This window comes from Chenopodium quinoa, unplaced genomic scaffold, assembly GCF_001683475.1.
Source record: "Chenopodium quinoa cultivar QQ74 unplaced genomic scaffold, ASM168347v1, whole genome shotgun sequence".
NCBI lineage: Eukaryota > Viridiplantae > Streptophyta > Magnoliopsida > Caryophyllales > Amaranthaceae > Chenopodium > Chenopodium quinoa.
In genome coordinates this window covers 1,762,234-1,778,826 of record NW_018742810.1, presented here as the reverse complement: position 1 = coordinate 1,778,826, position 16,593 = coordinate 1,762,234, and the positions used below count along the sequence as shown (strand labels likewise).

General features: G+C 35.9%; 2 protein-coding genes and 1 long non-coding RNA gene across 5 annotated transcripts; 2 read left to right on the top strand and 1 right to left on the bottom strand.

Moving 5' to 3' along the window:
- Window positions 1–1,961: 1,961 nt before the first annotated feature.
- LOC110725287 (protein-tyrosine-phosphatase PTP1-like) lies at window positions 1,962–10,300 on the top strand. Of its 2 annotated transcripts, none has more exons than XM_021904777.1 (9): window positions 1,962–2,599; window positions 5,857–5,953; window positions 6,083–6,165; window positions 6,559–6,696; window positions 7,614–7,748; window positions 8,934–9,082; window positions 9,169–9,310; window positions 9,657–9,742; window positions 9,824–10,300. In XM_021904777.1, the coding sequence occupies exons 1-8, from the start codon at window positions 2,387–2,389 to the stop codon at window positions 9,738–9,740; spliced, it is 1,041 nt and encodes a 346-aa protein (XP_021760469.1). In that variant the 5' UTR covers window positions 1,962–2,386; the 3' UTR covers window positions 9,741–9,742; window positions 9,824–10,300. The 2 variants fall into 2 exon arrangements, with proteins under 2 accessions (XP_021760469.1, XP_021760468.1); XM_021904776.1 differs by having other exon boundaries at window positions 1,964–2,599; window positions 9,845–10,295.
- A 2,270-nt stretch (window positions 10,301–12,570) lies between these two features.
- On the bottom strand, window positions 12,571–14,562 carry LOC110725286. 2 transcript variants are annotated; one of them, XM_021904774.1, is made up of 2 exons: window positions 14,463–14,562; window positions 12,571–13,945 (listed from the first exon to the last, which is right to left on the bottom strand). In XM_021904774.1, exon 2 carries the CDS (start codon window positions 13,462–13,464, stop codon window positions 12,697–12,699), a length of 768 nt encoding a protein of 255 aa, XP_021760466.1. In that variant the 5' UTR covers window positions 13,465–13,945; window positions 14,463–14,562; the 3' UTR covers window positions 12,571–12,696. The 2 variants fall into 2 exon arrangements, with proteins under 2 accessions (XP_021760466.1, XP_021760467.1); XM_021904775.1 differs by having other exon boundaries at window positions 12,571–13,840.
- Window positions 14,563–15,199: 637 nt separating this feature from the next.
- Window positions 15,200–16,549, top strand: LOC110725285. The gene is made up of 3 exons (XR_002512152.1): window positions 15,200–15,378; window positions 15,664–15,764; window positions 16,338–16,549. It is a non-coding gene; the product is annotated as an uncharacterized LOC110725285 (long non-coding RNA).
- Window positions 16,550–16,593: the final 44 nt, after the last annotated feature.

Sequence of the window (16,593 nt, the reverse complement as noted above, 5' to 3'; positions counted from 1 at the left end):
ACCAGCAATTTGTAGTCAAAAAACCATGGGAATCCTTCAATAACTCTCCCCTTATCTTCTTCGCAGAAAAATTGGAACACATACAAGTTCATCTCCACCATTCGAATTGCTACTTTCTCCCTTAAACTCCATATATTCGATAGTGTGCGTTTCATGACTTCGACATTGTAAGGTTTTATTGTCCAAAGTTTTCCAACCAGAGTCAATTGTAGTTGTTTATTCGCTCCATCATACTCTCCCGCCGCTTCTTGTCTCCCCACCACAACCTCTTCTTCCACAGTGAGTTGAAATTTCTCAAATTCTTTGATCAATTCTGACTCCATGATCAGATTCGCATCAAGAAATTGTAATAAAAAAACTGAAAATTGAAAGAAAAACAAAGTAACGTATGTAGACTACGAACCCTAGACAAGGACTTTTCCAAACCCTAGACGTGGGACTACCTCTCTCTATTTTTGTTTACCTTGTAACTGCTACCGAAAATTATGATCGTTTTATCGCAAAAACGTACCCTGATGTGTTTAGAAAAATAAATAAATAATATTTTTTTGCTATTCTTAAAGGGGTCAATATCTTAATGAGTCGGATTAGAGTAGCCAAGAAAGGCAACATAATATGCTGCTTGATTTCCTTCACGATAGATTTGCCGGGATGTATTAGACGTAAAACGTCAAACTTGTCTTAACTTTTACACCCATATTGCCCTTGATAATCAATATACTACGGAGTGTGTCACAAATTAATGTATAGTATCACTTATCATCATTTAACATTCTTACCCCAAACCCATTCACTAGAATTTAAAAACTCATTGGAGGTTTATTATAGCTCCAAACTAACATTGTATGGCCACATGACACATCCCTCACATCCACTTCAACTTTCAAACTTTTTGTTGAAATTAATTCAAAATCGTATTTTAGAACCTTCAATAAATTTCAAAGATTTTTTGACTTTTTTAGACCCATAAAATATGTAGAACATTGTTTAGGGTAAAAAAAATACCCTATTAGGTGGACCAATCCAATAGTGACACGGGGCCCAATGAAAGGGCGACACGTGTCCCAATAGGATGAGGACACGTGGCAAAGCATAAGAGCCCCTGAATGAGAGAAGGCCTCCATACATCAAGAGGCCCAATTATTCCCGAGAAAAGCGCCATAACGGCGCCCCCAAGAGACACGTGTCTCAACCTAATTGCGCCGCCAATCAGTGCACTTCTTTTTAGAGCACCAACCCTGGAATGCACACATTTCCACCCCTATAAATACCCCAACCATTTATGATGGGAGAGGTGGGTTGAGACCTATCATAAAAAGGCATACAAAGTGCTCTGACTTCTCTCTTCTTTCTCTCTCTAAATATTTTCGTTTTCCCATCACTAACTTGATCGTCGGAGGCGAATATTCCGTCAACTAGAATATTCGTTGTTTTGCAGGTGTCTGCGGCCGTCTGGACATATTCACAACCTGTATCCCAAGGGATTCCAAAAAACCCCGAAACAAACATGATGCTTCTTATGAACCTCACGAAATCGTGGGAGGTCATTTAAGTGGTCGAAACCAATTTAGCCAGTCATGACACATCTCTCACCATCGATTCGAGGTCAACTTGGGCCTTATTTTGACCGGGTATTAGGTGAAAAAGGTTAAAGAAAAACCTTATTATTACTTCCGAATGCATCCCACAATTACTTGAGTTATTGATATTAAATTATGAAATTTTTTGAATATATGCCGATATTGTGTATTATAGTCTTCAATTTATCATTCGTTGAACATTTTTAGACTCAGACAATTTTTCAAGTTAGACATCGAACAATCAAAGTAAATCCATGGACTCCACAAGACCTCTAAAGGTCATCTAAGCGTTTGAAACCATTTTTACATCTTAACCATCAGTATATCCGATCATGACCACAAATCCCGTTATTAACTCATTGATAAAAGCTCAAAAGGTCATCACCATGATGTTAGCTTAGCTTAACTAGTACTCCTAGACTTCTAGTACTCGTTATTAATTAGCCAACTATGTTAACCTCCTTTTTCACAAAAAAAAAATGGTTCAAAAAGCACACACCAAACACCCTACAACACCCATACAATAATTTCCCACCATAACACCAAATCCACCAACACAAAAATCAAAACAAAAAGAAAAGAGTGCGAAATCAAATTGACCCACATAAATAGATAATCTATCTCTTTCGAAAATCTGTCTTCCAAATCACAATTTTACAGGAACAACAGCTCACACTGTCTAAAATTTTCAGACTTCCCAGAAAAAAAAAAAAAAAAAAAAAACCCAACAAATTTGATCTTTTCTCATATTCTCAACAACGGGGAACTCTGTTTCATCCCGGATTTGCTTCCGGAAAAAACCCAAAATGTCTGCTTCTTCTCCAAAACCTGCTTCACTTTCTCTTCATTCTTCTTCTTCACCATCTCCTCTTCCTCCTCAATCTGTCGATTTTTCAGAACATTCCCCTGTTTTTTCTCTATCTTCTGACCAGTTTCATAACTGTTCTCGTGCTCTTGACCTCTTCAAACAAAAATTGGACAATACCCAACTCATTCAACGCGAGTTCGATTCTCTTCAGGTACATCGTATACACTATTGTACTCATTTCCCAGAAAAATAATTGATTTTTATGAAGTGGGTTGTGATTTATTTGGTGGGATCAGCTTGAATGTTGCAGTTTTAATTTTTTTTTGGAGATATTTGATATACTGTTGATTTTAGTTCAATGTTGAATGTTGGGTTATATGTACTCGTAGGTTATTGTTGTATGATTAGGACTTTAGGAGATATTTTGGATATAATTAAAGGGAAAAAGGGGTTAATTGATGTTAATTTTGATAATGTTGTCCAATTCAGATGCTTAAATCCTAGACATAATTAGTTGATTTTCGGCATAAAGTACATTGTTAAAAGAAAAATGCTCCTAATTTTACCAAATATACCCTTGTTTTGTGGGGTGTCATGGTAACATCTACAATAATTTTGCTTCTTTAGTGTCTTTTCGTTGCAACACTTTTTGGAGTTAAAAGGTATTAACACCATTGATTATGTGCTAAATTGGGGACTAAATATAGTTCTTGCCTTCTTTGAGAGTGGAGGGACTGAATGATCTACATCGTGAATGCTAGATTCTTTTGGTATAAGCTCCTTGAGACTTTGAGAGCGGGGTGAGTTAGGTCGATTTCTGTTAGGTACACCTGCAAGTTCTGTATTTTGATCCGTGTTGGTTGGGATAGAGCTGTTACATATTTACATGTTGTGGGATAGGGCATGATATGCTCTTTAGTGGACATTGTGGTTGAAAAGGATTGACTGGATTTTTGGGATTGCGAATTAGCAAGTGCATGGGATAAAATTGTCTTAGTGGTATCTCTAATTGTCACTGACTTCATGCTCCAGGGGCTTTCTGAGGGTTGTATTTTCTGATTTGACCCACACTGTTGTTAGCACTTGAGGAATCCCTACTTCCTTTTTTGTTATCTAATGTAAAATTAGTGGGAACGATCATGGGATTTTAATCAAACTGAGAAGCATTATGTAGTACGAATTCTTGCAGTAAGTGACATATTTTGATAGTATGAGTGTTGCTTGGAGAACTAAGTATTACAAAGTATGAAACTATGCTGCCAACTGAGTGAGCAGTTTCTGCCTTTTGTGAATGGGGGCACGGGAATTGCTGGATAGAATGGGTTGATGAGAGGGGTGTAGTGTTTGAATTTGTAAAAAATTTTCAAGCAGTTTGCTTCAAGGATTTAGCCTATGTTACATGGACTCGGGAACGGGTGTCGGACACAGACACATGTCCAAGTGTCCGATCCGGCAAGTTCCAAAATTTTAGGACACGGGGACTCTTTCCGATATTTGGACACGGGTACGGGGACACGTCTATACGTAACTTAAATTTATATAAATAAATTACATATTACAAATTGTTTAAATTTTTTGTTCCGTCCACCCCTATTTTTTTTATTTTAATTCTTTCCTCAGTAAATTCACCTAATAAATGACAATTTTCTTCTCTCCATTTTCTCTATATCAATGATGGTTTTTGAACAAGATGTGTTTTTCTTTCATGTTTCTCCTCTTTTTTCCTGTCTACTCTTAATGGAAGTGTCAGAGTGCAGTGAAGGGTCGGACACGTGTCCCGTGTCCGTGTCTGTGTCCGTGTCTGTGTCGTGTCGATACGGACACTTCGTGATTTTAGCCGTGTCCAATTAACATAGGATTTAGCTGTTTTTTTTTGGAGGACATTTTCTCTAGAAGTTGTTACTAAAGTGTGCAGTGGCCTTTGTGAAGCTGCCAAGTAACATCGACTTTTCTCAGTGGCCATGTTTCGCCCATCCCAAGAGAAACTCCTTTCTGGATATTATGTTACAGAGTACTTCTTTCTCAATTTTAACAGTCATACATGTTTCTGCTGATAAGCTATTAACTTAACCAAGCTCTACCTTATTAAACTAATTTCCGTTACTTAATAAGAGAGTTAATCTATGGGAGACAATATAGTCATGTAGGATCTTGTTAAATTCGTCTCATTGTATATTTTATTAATGTCAAGTATTTATAATTTTACGTGTATAGAAATAGTGATATATACATTTTAAGAGGTGTCTTGGTGACCGTGAAAAGTCAAATAGGGAAAAAAAATAGGGAAGGAGGGAGTATTTAATATTACTATATTAGAATGGACTACTCATATCTTAGTCAAAGTAGGCACTTCTTTGATCCATGAATGTCTCATACTCTCATATCAGAATATCCAGCTGGATAGTCAGCCAGGTCAATGCATAAAAAAGGCTCAAGGCGCACCAAGGCGTTTTGGAGTTCCTTGCAGAACGTTTGTGTCATGAATGTTTGTGGACAGGTCAATGCATAAAAAAGGCTCAAGGCTCAAGCGTGGACAGGAATGTTTGTGTCAGTGTCATAGATACAGCTATACAAGTAAGGTTCCGTTCTGACTTCTGAGTGATGGTTCTCCACCTAATGCTGTGCCTGTTGAGGGAATAACATGATTGGCAAAGATGATGATGTGGTAAAAGGGGAGCACTGGACCAGCATGTTGCTAGAAATACTTCTTCCTGTAATTGTGGTTTTGTTTATTTTCAAGAGAACATGATGCCTTAAATGATGGTGTGCATTTGGTAAAGCTTCAGCTTTTTGATGTCTCAAAGATGCAATATTACAAATGTTGGACTTAGAAGGCACCATTTGTTTGATAAAGTTGAGTCTGTCCTTGTTCATATATCAAAGTTGAGTTTGGGCATTAGCCAAGATCAAGTCAGAATAATAGACAAATTGTTCCCAATGTGAATGGTATGCAACCTTAAGGCAATAGCATATTACTTTCACTAATGGATAAAGTTACTCATTTGTTAGATAAAGGTACTCAATTGTCAAACTCAATTTGACAAATGAACAAGTTGTGATGATAGGCAAATTTGTTCCCATTGTGAATGGTTTAATGGTATGCAACCTTAAGGCCATGTGAATTTTACTCCATAGTTTTTCTGTGAACGGATATTATAAAATCCATGTTGCACGTTTATACAAAGGTGAAATACTAGAATTTGAATATTATGTTGCTTGAATGGTTCATTTCTATTTTGTTCTGTTGTGGCACTTGGTGGGACCTCATTTCCTCTACTTGTATTTCTCATTTCTGATTAGTAAAAAAAAATCTCTTTTTACTTGTATAATTTATTAATGACGGAGTAGTATTTATTTTTGCAGATTATGTTATGCTGTATATTGTTTGTCCGCCAAATTTTGTTTATCAAAATCTGTTCATTGTGATGCAGTTCCTATTCTGAGATCTTAAGCTTTTCTTGGGTGCAGGACAAAAGAATCAGATCATCTGACATGACAAAACTATGTAGGGTGGCCCTTGACCCTGTAAATTTGAGCAAAAACCGCTATACTGATGTTATACCATGTAATTTCTAATCCAATCTATCTATTTCTTTGAAGGTGTCTAGTTGTTTCACTGACTCTTTTTATCAGTTTGAATGTTGTTATGAATGAATAATGTGATTGACTAGCTTGTTTTTGTCCTTGTCTTCAGTTGACAGCAGCAGAGTCGTTTTGACCTCATGTAAGGACTATAGACCATCAGCCAAGGGTTACATTAATGCAAGCTTTATAAAAGTTAGTATGTGCTCTCCACCACTAAACTATGTAACCCTGGAGTAGTTGTTACTAATTTGTTTTAATACTCACTCCTTCCATCCAGACTTGATTGTTGTGTTCTGATTATTGAATGAATCATTGAATATAATATTTGACCATTTATATTACGTACAAGTAATATAATAGACTCATGGAAGTGTTATCTTTTTATTTTATTTTTCTTGAAAAAATTTCTAGAGCAATTCAAACACTTTATTTGCATGAATAGGTGCATTTTAGGTTGTAAATTGACTATCAAAATTGCTAAATGTTTGCAAATATTTTGTGTTTGGGACAGTCATTCATAGATGATGGATGGTGTCATATCAGTTTACATTCTCTGTTTGACATCTGAATTCATATCAAATGTAGACACCAGCAGAAGGTGCTGCTCAGTTTATAGCCACACAAGGTCCATTGTCACATACATTTGAAGATTTCTGGGAAATGGTGTTGCAGAATCGCTGCCCTGCGATTGTGATGCTAACACGGCTGGTTGACAATTACAAGGTACTTCACTGTGCCGTACACCATCTTATTTGAGTTGTGTGACCATATAAGGGAAGGCACTTATGACTTTCCAAACTTTTCTCTAATCATCTGCTAATTGCTTCTTCAACTCATCCATCAATCCATGTCTTCAGTCTTCACTAATAAGCAGAGCAAAAACAAATTAAAGTAAGATACACTTGACTGTTGTTTATTGAGTAATACACATGTTGCAATTCCATTTGAATGTGTGGTTTGTGTGAAAATGAAAACACGGTTGAGGTTGCACTCCTATGCCCATAAAATTAACTTAATATTTAGTATCCAAGGAGGCAAATACTTAATAAAGAGATAACTTTGATGTAAATCAATGACAAACTTGATGTCATGGTGAACTAAAGCTTGTATGAAAGTTACCTATCTTAAACAATATGGCACAGTGCTGGCAAATGTTCAGTTAAATCTGATTTTAAATTACTATATATATGCTTATATGGATTAGAAAGGAAGCACATCTCTAAAACATCAGTAACAGAGATAATTTTAAGTGCCTGTGTTTGAAGCATATAATTTGTGAGGAGAGAGAAAAATCAAAGCTGGTTAGTTTGAGCTGCTTGTATTTCATTTGAGTATATGTTTTATTATATGCAGTGTGTTTACGAGTATTTTAGGCCTGCCACACACAGCTTTTGTGAGCAAGCAAGCTTAATACTGTATTCTGGGAAGTTATTGGTTCTGGATTATTTATTCCCCATGTCTTTTTTTCAACTTTATTCTTCCATATATGTGATGGCCTATGTATTTGTAGAAATGCACGCAGTGATTTATTCCTTCTTGTACTAGTTGGGGAGTGTGGATATCTTAATTGCTCTCCACGATTTTCCGTTCTGAACTCTGCTCTAATAGTGTGTATCTACATTTTTGGATTTCATATGCAGACGTTAAAGTGTGGTGATTATTTTCAAGCAGAGGATGGACCTCGGGAATTTGGTAACATATCAATTGTCACAAAATGGATCAAGACAACTGGGAGCTCTTTAATTTTGCGACATTTGGAAGTGACCAAGGCAGAGGTAAGATCATTCTATGCATCCAAAATTATAGTTCATTGTTGAATATTGGCCATGTTTGGTAAATGGCTTTTTGGTTAGCTTTTGGCTTTTGGCTTTTTTATGTGGTCAAACAACCAAAAAAAAGTGTTTGGTAATTGGCTTTTCATTCAGCGAAAAAGCTGGCTTTTAAGCCAAAATGAAAAAACTGCTATGAGTAGCTTTTTTTGTTGGCTTTTGGCTTGTTGGCCCACAAATTATCTAATAAACAGCCAATAGCTACCAACTAAATTTACCAAACACTTTTATAAACAACCAATTTCAAAAGCCATTATAAACAACCAAACATTCCTGCTGGTCAAACAAGCCAAGTGAACCAGCTAACCGCCAACAACCATTTGCCAAACAAGGCCATTGTCTTGAAAAATGAACTAGGAGGAACTAGAATAATGTTAAGGAATAATTATATGCTAGGCTATGGCCTTATCTATTTTTTTAATTGTTCTTTGGATTAGGAGAGAAATCCAGTGGAGTTTTTAAAGACAATCCAACCTGAACCATCCTTTTAAATTAAGTGAAAGAGCTTTGTGATGAGTAATAAAAGAAAAGAGCATATTAAAATCTTAGCTCTAGCCCTGACCACCCAAACTTTGTTAATAGTTCTCAAATTAGAAAGCAGATGATTAAACTACAAATAAGAAGGCTAATGATAAGCCAAATACTCACTAAACTATTTTATTCATCTTCATGAAGCAGAAGCACTAGCCATTTCATAGCTAATACAGCTTTCTTGTTTGCAATAATTGAGGAGAAATTGTTTCATACTCTTGGTGGGAGTATGGACTATGGAATATGGATAAATAGAAACAGAGCAAGGAATGCTGAATAATCATGAATTATGAATATTGGATCATTTTGCTTTGCATCAAAGTGCTTGGACTTATCGCATTAGATAATACTATTTGTAAATACATTGAGAATGCATTGGAATAGTCTATTTCGATTTGCTTCTTGAATTTGTTTATAAAAATTTGTTGATTAAAAGACCAAGTACAATTATCACCTCATCAGATTTGTTCCTTGACAGTTATACTGGCAGTCTGGTAACTCAGCTGAATGCTTTTTAATGTGAGCTTGTTCTCTATAACTAGATGTACTTGATGAGACAGTGACCAGTAACTTACTGTTGTGCTCATGTGGTTATTGCAGTCGGAAGAGGCACCATTGTCTGTTTTTCATATTCAGTATCCTGAATGGCCTGATCATGGTGTTCCCAAGGACTCAGTAGCTGTTAGAGAGATTTTTAAAAGAACGTATCAGCTGCCACCTGGTTTAGGGCCTTTAGTGGTACATTGCAGGTATACTTCATGCTCAGGTCCTAGTTTCTGCTCTCTAAGTTAATCATTGACCATTGATCCTCACACATCCTATTTTCTTTCCTCAGTGCTGGAATTGGTCGCACAGGAACATACTGCACCATTCATGACACACTCCAAAGGATTCTTGCTGGAGATATGTCTGCCTTAGATTTGGCCAATACTGTTGAGATTTTTAGATCTCAGCGAGTTGGAATGGTTCAAACACTGGTACTCTCTCTCTCTCTCTCTCTCTCTCACTGGTACTCTCTCTCTCTCTCTCTCTCTCTCTCTCTCTCTCGAGAAGGGGTGGATATGGTAATTACTAATTAGCTATTTCAGGAGGACCATACGTCCATACCATATGAGCCTAAAAGGGGATTCCACCCATAGGGGAACCCTTCCCCAAAATAGGAATTTGGATGTTAAGCTCGATGAGAACCCGCTAATACAATCCAACCGTGTGTGTGTGTGCGCGCGCGTGTGTTTATGCGCATATGTGTTTGTAACTGATGTAAAGTAATTTCCTATGTCTTTTTAAACTTAATACATGTTTATGTATGTGTCTTTTATCTAGGATCAATACTACTTCTGCTACAAGGTGGTGGTTGATGAATTGGAGGAGCTGATATTAGGGTACAATCCTGAAAAAAGTGCTTGATGGTATATCCCATTATTCTCATAGATTCATAAAGTTGCATTTATGTAAATTTTGCATCACGGACCAATTATTTTCTACTTCAGCTCAGAATAATGCTATTGCAGACTCTGCAGGATCGATCCTGTCCTTTTTATTTGGTTGCTTCATTGCTGCAGCAAGACTGGCGCAGGAGCAATAGAGCAGCAGTGACTTCTCAATGTAATTATTCAAACATGGATATTTACAGAAGGAAGAATGAAGATTGCTTGATGTGCAACGTAACACTGATCAAACTGTATTCAGAGTTTCTGTTTTTTTAATCCCTGGTAGCACCAACCTTGGAAATTCGGATTCTTCTGTACATTTAATTCCTGTTATTGTACTTGTATCCATACTAATTAAGTATATAGCTATTATTGTACTTGTATTGGTACATTTAACCTGGGAAAGACATTTTTTAAGTTAAATTGCCAAAAAAAAAAGACATTTTTTAAGTTTATTGTTGAGAGTTTGTGACGATGCTTGTTTTTCTCGAATTTTTATAATCCCCCAACCCAAACGAATATTATTGGAAGTGTATAATGTACTGCGAGTTTTGTGACTACTGTCTGTATATCAGTATTATCAATCACTAGGATTCAAAATAGTGTAATAAGTAACTTAGATAAGGTTGAGCTTAATAACAATGCTGTTAATATGTAACAACTCAAATTTGATTTTAAGAGGCGTGTTTTATTAAATCTTCAATTAAAACTTTGACTTAAACGTTAATTATGAGCCAAGTTTGGATATTTACCCAATGTTTTTATATATTAGTATCAATCATTGTGAATTTGTGATTATAACCTTTGCGGTTGATATTTTTTAGTCACTAATTGTTTGTTATTAAAAAGAAAAAAAAATTCCCTCTATTTAGAGCATAAATATAAGCTGATTTTATTTAGGATAAAATCTAAGAAATACAGAGGTATCATCAACATTAGAACGGATGGAAGATTGCATAGTTAAAACAAAGTGGTGGCTCCTTTAATTTCGACCAGAACTTCAGTCACCCTCTACAGAAGATCATGTACTTGACTATGCTCTCAGCTTCAGGAAGAATAAGAATGACGGACAGCTCATCCTTCTCAGTAATGACATCACTTTGAAGATTAAGGCCATGGCAGAGGTAACTAGCAACTAACATGCTCCTTTAAATAATTATATTTTTCATTATCTTGATGCAAGTTTGCATGGTACATCAGTGTATAATCTGTGAGCCGGCTGAGGATTTCAGGGAAAATTTGGTAAACCCGTTATCTGAGAGGTTCCTGTGGCTGGCAGCTTCCCAAGAGGTCAAACCCGATCTTACTCAGACGACTTTGTTCTGAGAGAGAAGTTTTATCCAAGCTCATTGAATATGACACCCAAAGCTATGGAGGATGTCAAGGGCCTGAAACTGATCCTGCTTCAGTATTATGAATGAATGACTGCAATTCATTAGGCCTGTATGGTAAAGCTCAAGTTTGGTTAAATCAAGGCCTCAAATATCTTGAATAATGCTGCCAAAAAAGGTTGGAGTAGCGTATTTCTCAACCAGATGCTTGTACACTTTGCTGTCATCAGTCTCCAAACATACTCGCACAAAACTAGCGTCCATAGTGATCTTCAAAGCATGCCTCATTGCCATAGCTTCAACAATTTCAGCATCAAATTTGCCCCGGAGCTTCAGACAAGTAGCCACCACAATGTCCCCTTGGTATTCCCTCGTAACACCTCCTAGCCCTACCAGATTATCTTTGAATATGGCAGCATCAGAGTTTAGTTTGTACATTCCTTCACAAGGAGCAGTCCAAAGCGTAGGGAGCCTCGGATCCTTTGAACTGCTGCTAATAACCTCTCTGGCTTGATCATATTCCCCCACGATGCTAACAGCTTTGTGAACAAGCTCATCAATTTCCCTCCGTTTGCCTTCACATACCCACCCATTTCAACACAGTCACAAAACCCATAAAATACACCAGAAAATGTCTCACGAAAGTGGATTCTTGTACTTCCCTCTCAAATTATTGCACCATTCATTCATATTTTTTCCGCCGAAACTCTCCACCTGTAAACGCAAAGGAGACATAATGGATTAGCTTTGGATCCCTGCAAGGCATGAATGTTTTATGTAACAAAGAAGTTATAATGCTTAGTGTAGTCACGGGCTCAAGGCTCAAGGCAAAAGGTGTTTCATGAAACTATAGAGAGTATTTTGCTCCAATTTTTGATACAAGTATGGAGTAATTGACAATGAAAAATACAGGCAAGTCAGGTAAATGCTCACAAATCTAGCATAGCAAACGAGCAAGTCTACCACACCAGAAGGTAGCCTAATGTATAGAATACATCTCTATGTAACCACCAAATATTTCAGTTCATTATTTGGGAAACATTGATACAAAAGTCCATTAGTGCGAATTTTTGTCTTCCATTCGTATAATGGTTTTGATGATGTTTTAGTTGTATCACAGATGCATAGAATATTCATATTTTCTCCATTTCATTTGTTTCGTCTCACAATCATTTGCACAAGATGTAAGTGAAAAAAAAAAAAAAAAAAAAAACAGAAAACAGATGATTTGAAGATTTTTGAATCCAGCTCAATAGAATAAGCAGAGTGAAAATTGAGTTTGTCTAATATAATTAGAAATTCAGTTTTTAAAAAGTTAATGGCAAACTTGTTAGGGGATTTAATACCATAGTGTTTTTAGATCCCAATCCAACCTCCCTCAGTCATGCACCATGATCGAATTATGAAAAAGAAGGTATGGAGGAAAGACCAAATGCAAATTCGTTAAAAAGAAATACAAACCAATATTACTACTAATTATAATAAAAAGAAGCCAGTAATTTTATTGTGTAATACAATCCAAACCACAATTTGAAACAAATCCATACTCTAACCAGAGTAACCACAAATGCTCTAAGAATCCACCAGCATACAAAGATGAGCTTAATTCTGGACAACCCTCCTTAATAAAGGGAACAAACTCACCACATATCTGTAACAAAATTCAAGTCTTATACTAAAACTCGAGATATTGTCTGTTGCGGGATTATAAAGGCACAGATCAACATTGATGAGGAGCAGCAGATCGCCATCCATTCGTGCAGTCATAACATTTGGACCATAAAGTGAAGGAAATGGTCTGGAAGAGAACAAACACTGCCATGCCAATGGGACTCCAAAGTCATCATCAAATTCAGTGGCTACCCAGATGTAAAAACTACCCACTAACTCGGGACGAGATCTGTGGGTGACAAATATTGCGAGGCATTCCTTGTACAACCCAATATCATAATTTGTATCACTAGGGGAAGATAGATAATCCCAATCCACTTGAGGAGGATCAGAAAATTTAAAAAGCTCAGTGCTCATATTAAATGATAGGACCCAATACAAGTGATGCTGAGCTAGCTTAGGGTGCATATGACTTCCTATGGCATCGGCAATCCAATAATAAACACCATTTATGCATGAATCCATAACAGGACGTTGAATATTGCCAAGACAACCCAATAACAATGGCGGCTCAAGTCTCTTCCAAGAGTTGGTGTTAAGTGAGTAAATATCGTATGCTAATCTTTTGTTAGAAGACACAATACAAGTTTTAGTCATAATCTTCAAATCATTAGACACTGAATGAAACATAAAGCCAACTACCACAACATTGCGTCCATGTTGAAGATCAATATCTGGTGCATCAGGGTAGGCAATCATCTTAAAATCTCTTGTGGCCGGATTCCATAAGCAACAACTAATACTAACACTCAACCATTCTTAACTGATGCACCAAAGTTCAAGACAAATGACGCCATTTGCACTGCCTCTACATATGACTTCATCTATTCTATAGGAGGGATCAATTGTGAAAACAGAGTTTTTATCACGATCTAGATCAGAATTCAAATTCAAAACAATGTCGTCCCCTTGTTGTTTAAAGAGAAGATACCATTGGCTTGAGTCAGTTGTGACTACAGATGAGCGCTTCATAAGAAGGAGAGGCACATCCCCATTTTCTTTGCACATGGCATATTGAGCACGGTGGTGCATCGAAATGAAGCTAGAATCGTCGATGAGGGCACACCATGACTTACTGACACATCACATACGCAATAAGTCACTCACTGGCAGCCTTGAAAGGATACCCTCAAACAGATCATCAGGAAGAATGCAGTTTGTTTCCCTAGAATCCATTTTGCTACAAGTAGATAAATTAGGTGAATTTCAACTGTTTTTAACATTAACATACTTGATACTTCTCCAATTTCTTGTAATTCAAATGCTACAGATTCTTATCAAAAGTTATCATCTTGCAAGTAATCATATGTTCATCAACTGAATTATTAATCACATTGGAAGTAAATGTATTAAATTGGAGTGAATTAGTTGTTCCAATTAAAAACAAGCAGATTAAAATATTGGATATTGAATGATCAATTTCATACACCAGGGCCTTAATTACTGAGTATACAAATTACAGATCAAATCAAATTCTGAAAATAATCATGTAAAACAGGGAATTATATAACAATTATCAGTTCAATCCAAAGATATCAAAACTCGTTAAAAGCCAATCAATAATATCACAAACAATCATGGTTTTGTAATGAGATTAAAACAGGGTTATACAAACCAAACCCTAAATTGAATTAAATCAACGATAAACCCTAAATTGTGAAATTGATATTCTATGATTGAAAATAAAGATATCTAACCTGCTTCAATGGAGAAATTCAGATTATGCTTCACAGTTATACATTTTAGGCATTTCTCCTTTTCGCTGCTTCAGTGAACAAGAGTTGCATTTTGTTTACTACGTACTCCTGGGCCTTTGTTTACAATCTAGTCTAAAGAAAAAGTCCAAAATGCCCTTATACTGTCAAAGTCAAAATGCCCTAATATTGCCAAAGTCAAGCTTAGCGCTTTTACCTCTGTACTATTTCCTCCGTCCCCATTTTTTTGTTCCGTTGTAAATAAATGAGTTTAACTCCAAAAACTTTGACCATAAAGTTAGGTTGGGTCTTATTAGATTCGGGTACAGGACCAGCTATTGGGCTGTGTAAAGAGCCCAACAACACAAGACCTCATTATATTTGAACCCCAAAATCTGAAAATTCAGATAGTGTATATATATTTCGTAAGGAGGTTACATTGTTGAACAATAAATTTACTTAGTTGGTAGTGCAATTAATTTGTTGGATGTCTCCCTTCCACCAAGTTATTGTTTGAATCCTTTCCCTTCCATTTTTAAAATGGAGGAAGTATTTCAAGTTTTTATAATTTTTATACATATGAAAATGAAATTAGTTGCGTTATAAGACGCGTCTTAAAGACTATAAAAAGTTAAATAGGGTTAAAAAAAATAGGGACAAAATAAGTATCTAACTTCGTGATAAAAGATTTAGGTTGCGTGTCAAACTGTTAAAAAAGTTGTCCATTTATTTACAATTTTTGACATTCCTAAACAATTGTTGAAGATCAACTTGTACTTTCCTCTTCAATTCTTCATCATAAAGAGAAATCACTCTTTTGATTGGATCACCATAATTTGATTATCCAAATGCCATAATTTCTTTCATTTACTTGTATATGATTTTCTTTTTCTTCAAGCTTCCGCTCTAAACATGGATGGTAAGAATTTCATTTAATTTGCTGTATTTTACTTATTCAGCTTTTGCAACTCATTGATTAGTGATAATTTAGGGTTCCAATCATCTCAATAAAACTGAATTATTATATTATTGAGAGTTAGGGTTTCCGTTTTATGCGATTAAAATTTTGAATTTTTAAGTAACTAATTGCACTTAATTGTCGTGTTGAATTTCCTGAGTTGATTGATTTTAGTTGCGTCAAATTGTGATAATAATTGAAATATTATTGCTACTTTATTGTTTACGCCTGTGCGGTAATTTGCAGTGATTGTGATCAAACGAGCAAACGATCATGGATGACTGGGGTATGATTTTGACGATCGTCTTGTTTTCCCCTTACCGTTTCGAGTTCGTAGTGCTAATGAAGTAATGATCATGGTTATTGCGTTTGTCTTCTTAATTTTCTTGCTGAGTTTTTTTTAATTAAAAAAAAAAAATCTTCCTATATATTGTACCATTTTTGGCAAATAAGAAATTATTCAGTGTGGTTAATTTAGGCTGTGTAAAATTTTCCGAAATTCGGTATACTATATCTCAGTAGAGCAAGCGTGTTGTCAAGGCCTTGCCGGGATTTGAGTAGTGATTAAGAGGGAACTTTTATCAGGTTATTAATTGAAAATTGCCACTTGGTAAACGTTGAACCTTGTTATGTTCATCAAGGAGATAAGCTTGGACTTTCTCGGTATGTTTGATGAGGGTAATATAATAAATAGATTTGGTATAAGAGTGAGTAAGAATGACGAAGTTGTGGGAAATGAGAAATGACCCTAACCTCAAGGATGGGGAAGTGTAGAGGACAGAAACTGATTTTATTATATTAGGATAATAATCTCTGCCTTTGTTTAATGCTAAAGTGTTTGTTAAGAATTAGGATTTATGAAGTAATTTTCCTATGTCTTGTAAACCTAATACATGATTATGCATGTGCCATTTATCTAGGATGAATACTACTTCTGCTACAAGATGTTGGTTGATGAATTGGAGGAGCTCATATCAGGATGATGTTGGTTGATGAATTGGAGGAGCTCATATCAGGGTAGGATCCTGAGAAAAGTGCTTAAAGGTATATTACCTTTATCTAGCTATTCTCATGAGTTCGCATTTGTTATACACATTTTGCACCATGTACCATTTGTCCATTTGTTTTTTTGGTTCAGCTCAGAATTATGTTATTTTAGAGAATGTAGACTCCGCA

Coding starts and splice junctions, on each gene's coding strand:
- LOC110725287 (XM_021904777.1), top strand. CDS start 2,387: ATGTCTGCTTCTTCTCCAAAACCTGCTTCACTTTCTCTTCATTCTTCT. Junction 6,697..7,613: donor GGCTGGTTGACAATTACAAG/GTACTTCACTGT, acceptor TTTCATATGCAG/ACGTTAAAGTGTGGTGATTA. Junction 9,083..9,168: donor CCTTTAGTGGTACATTGCAG/GTATACTTCATG, acceptor TTCTTTCCTCAG/TGCTGGAATTGGTCGCACAG.
- LOC110725286 (XM_021904774.1), bottom strand. CDS start 13,464: ATGATTGCCTACCCTGATGCACCAGATATTGATCTTCAACATGGACGC.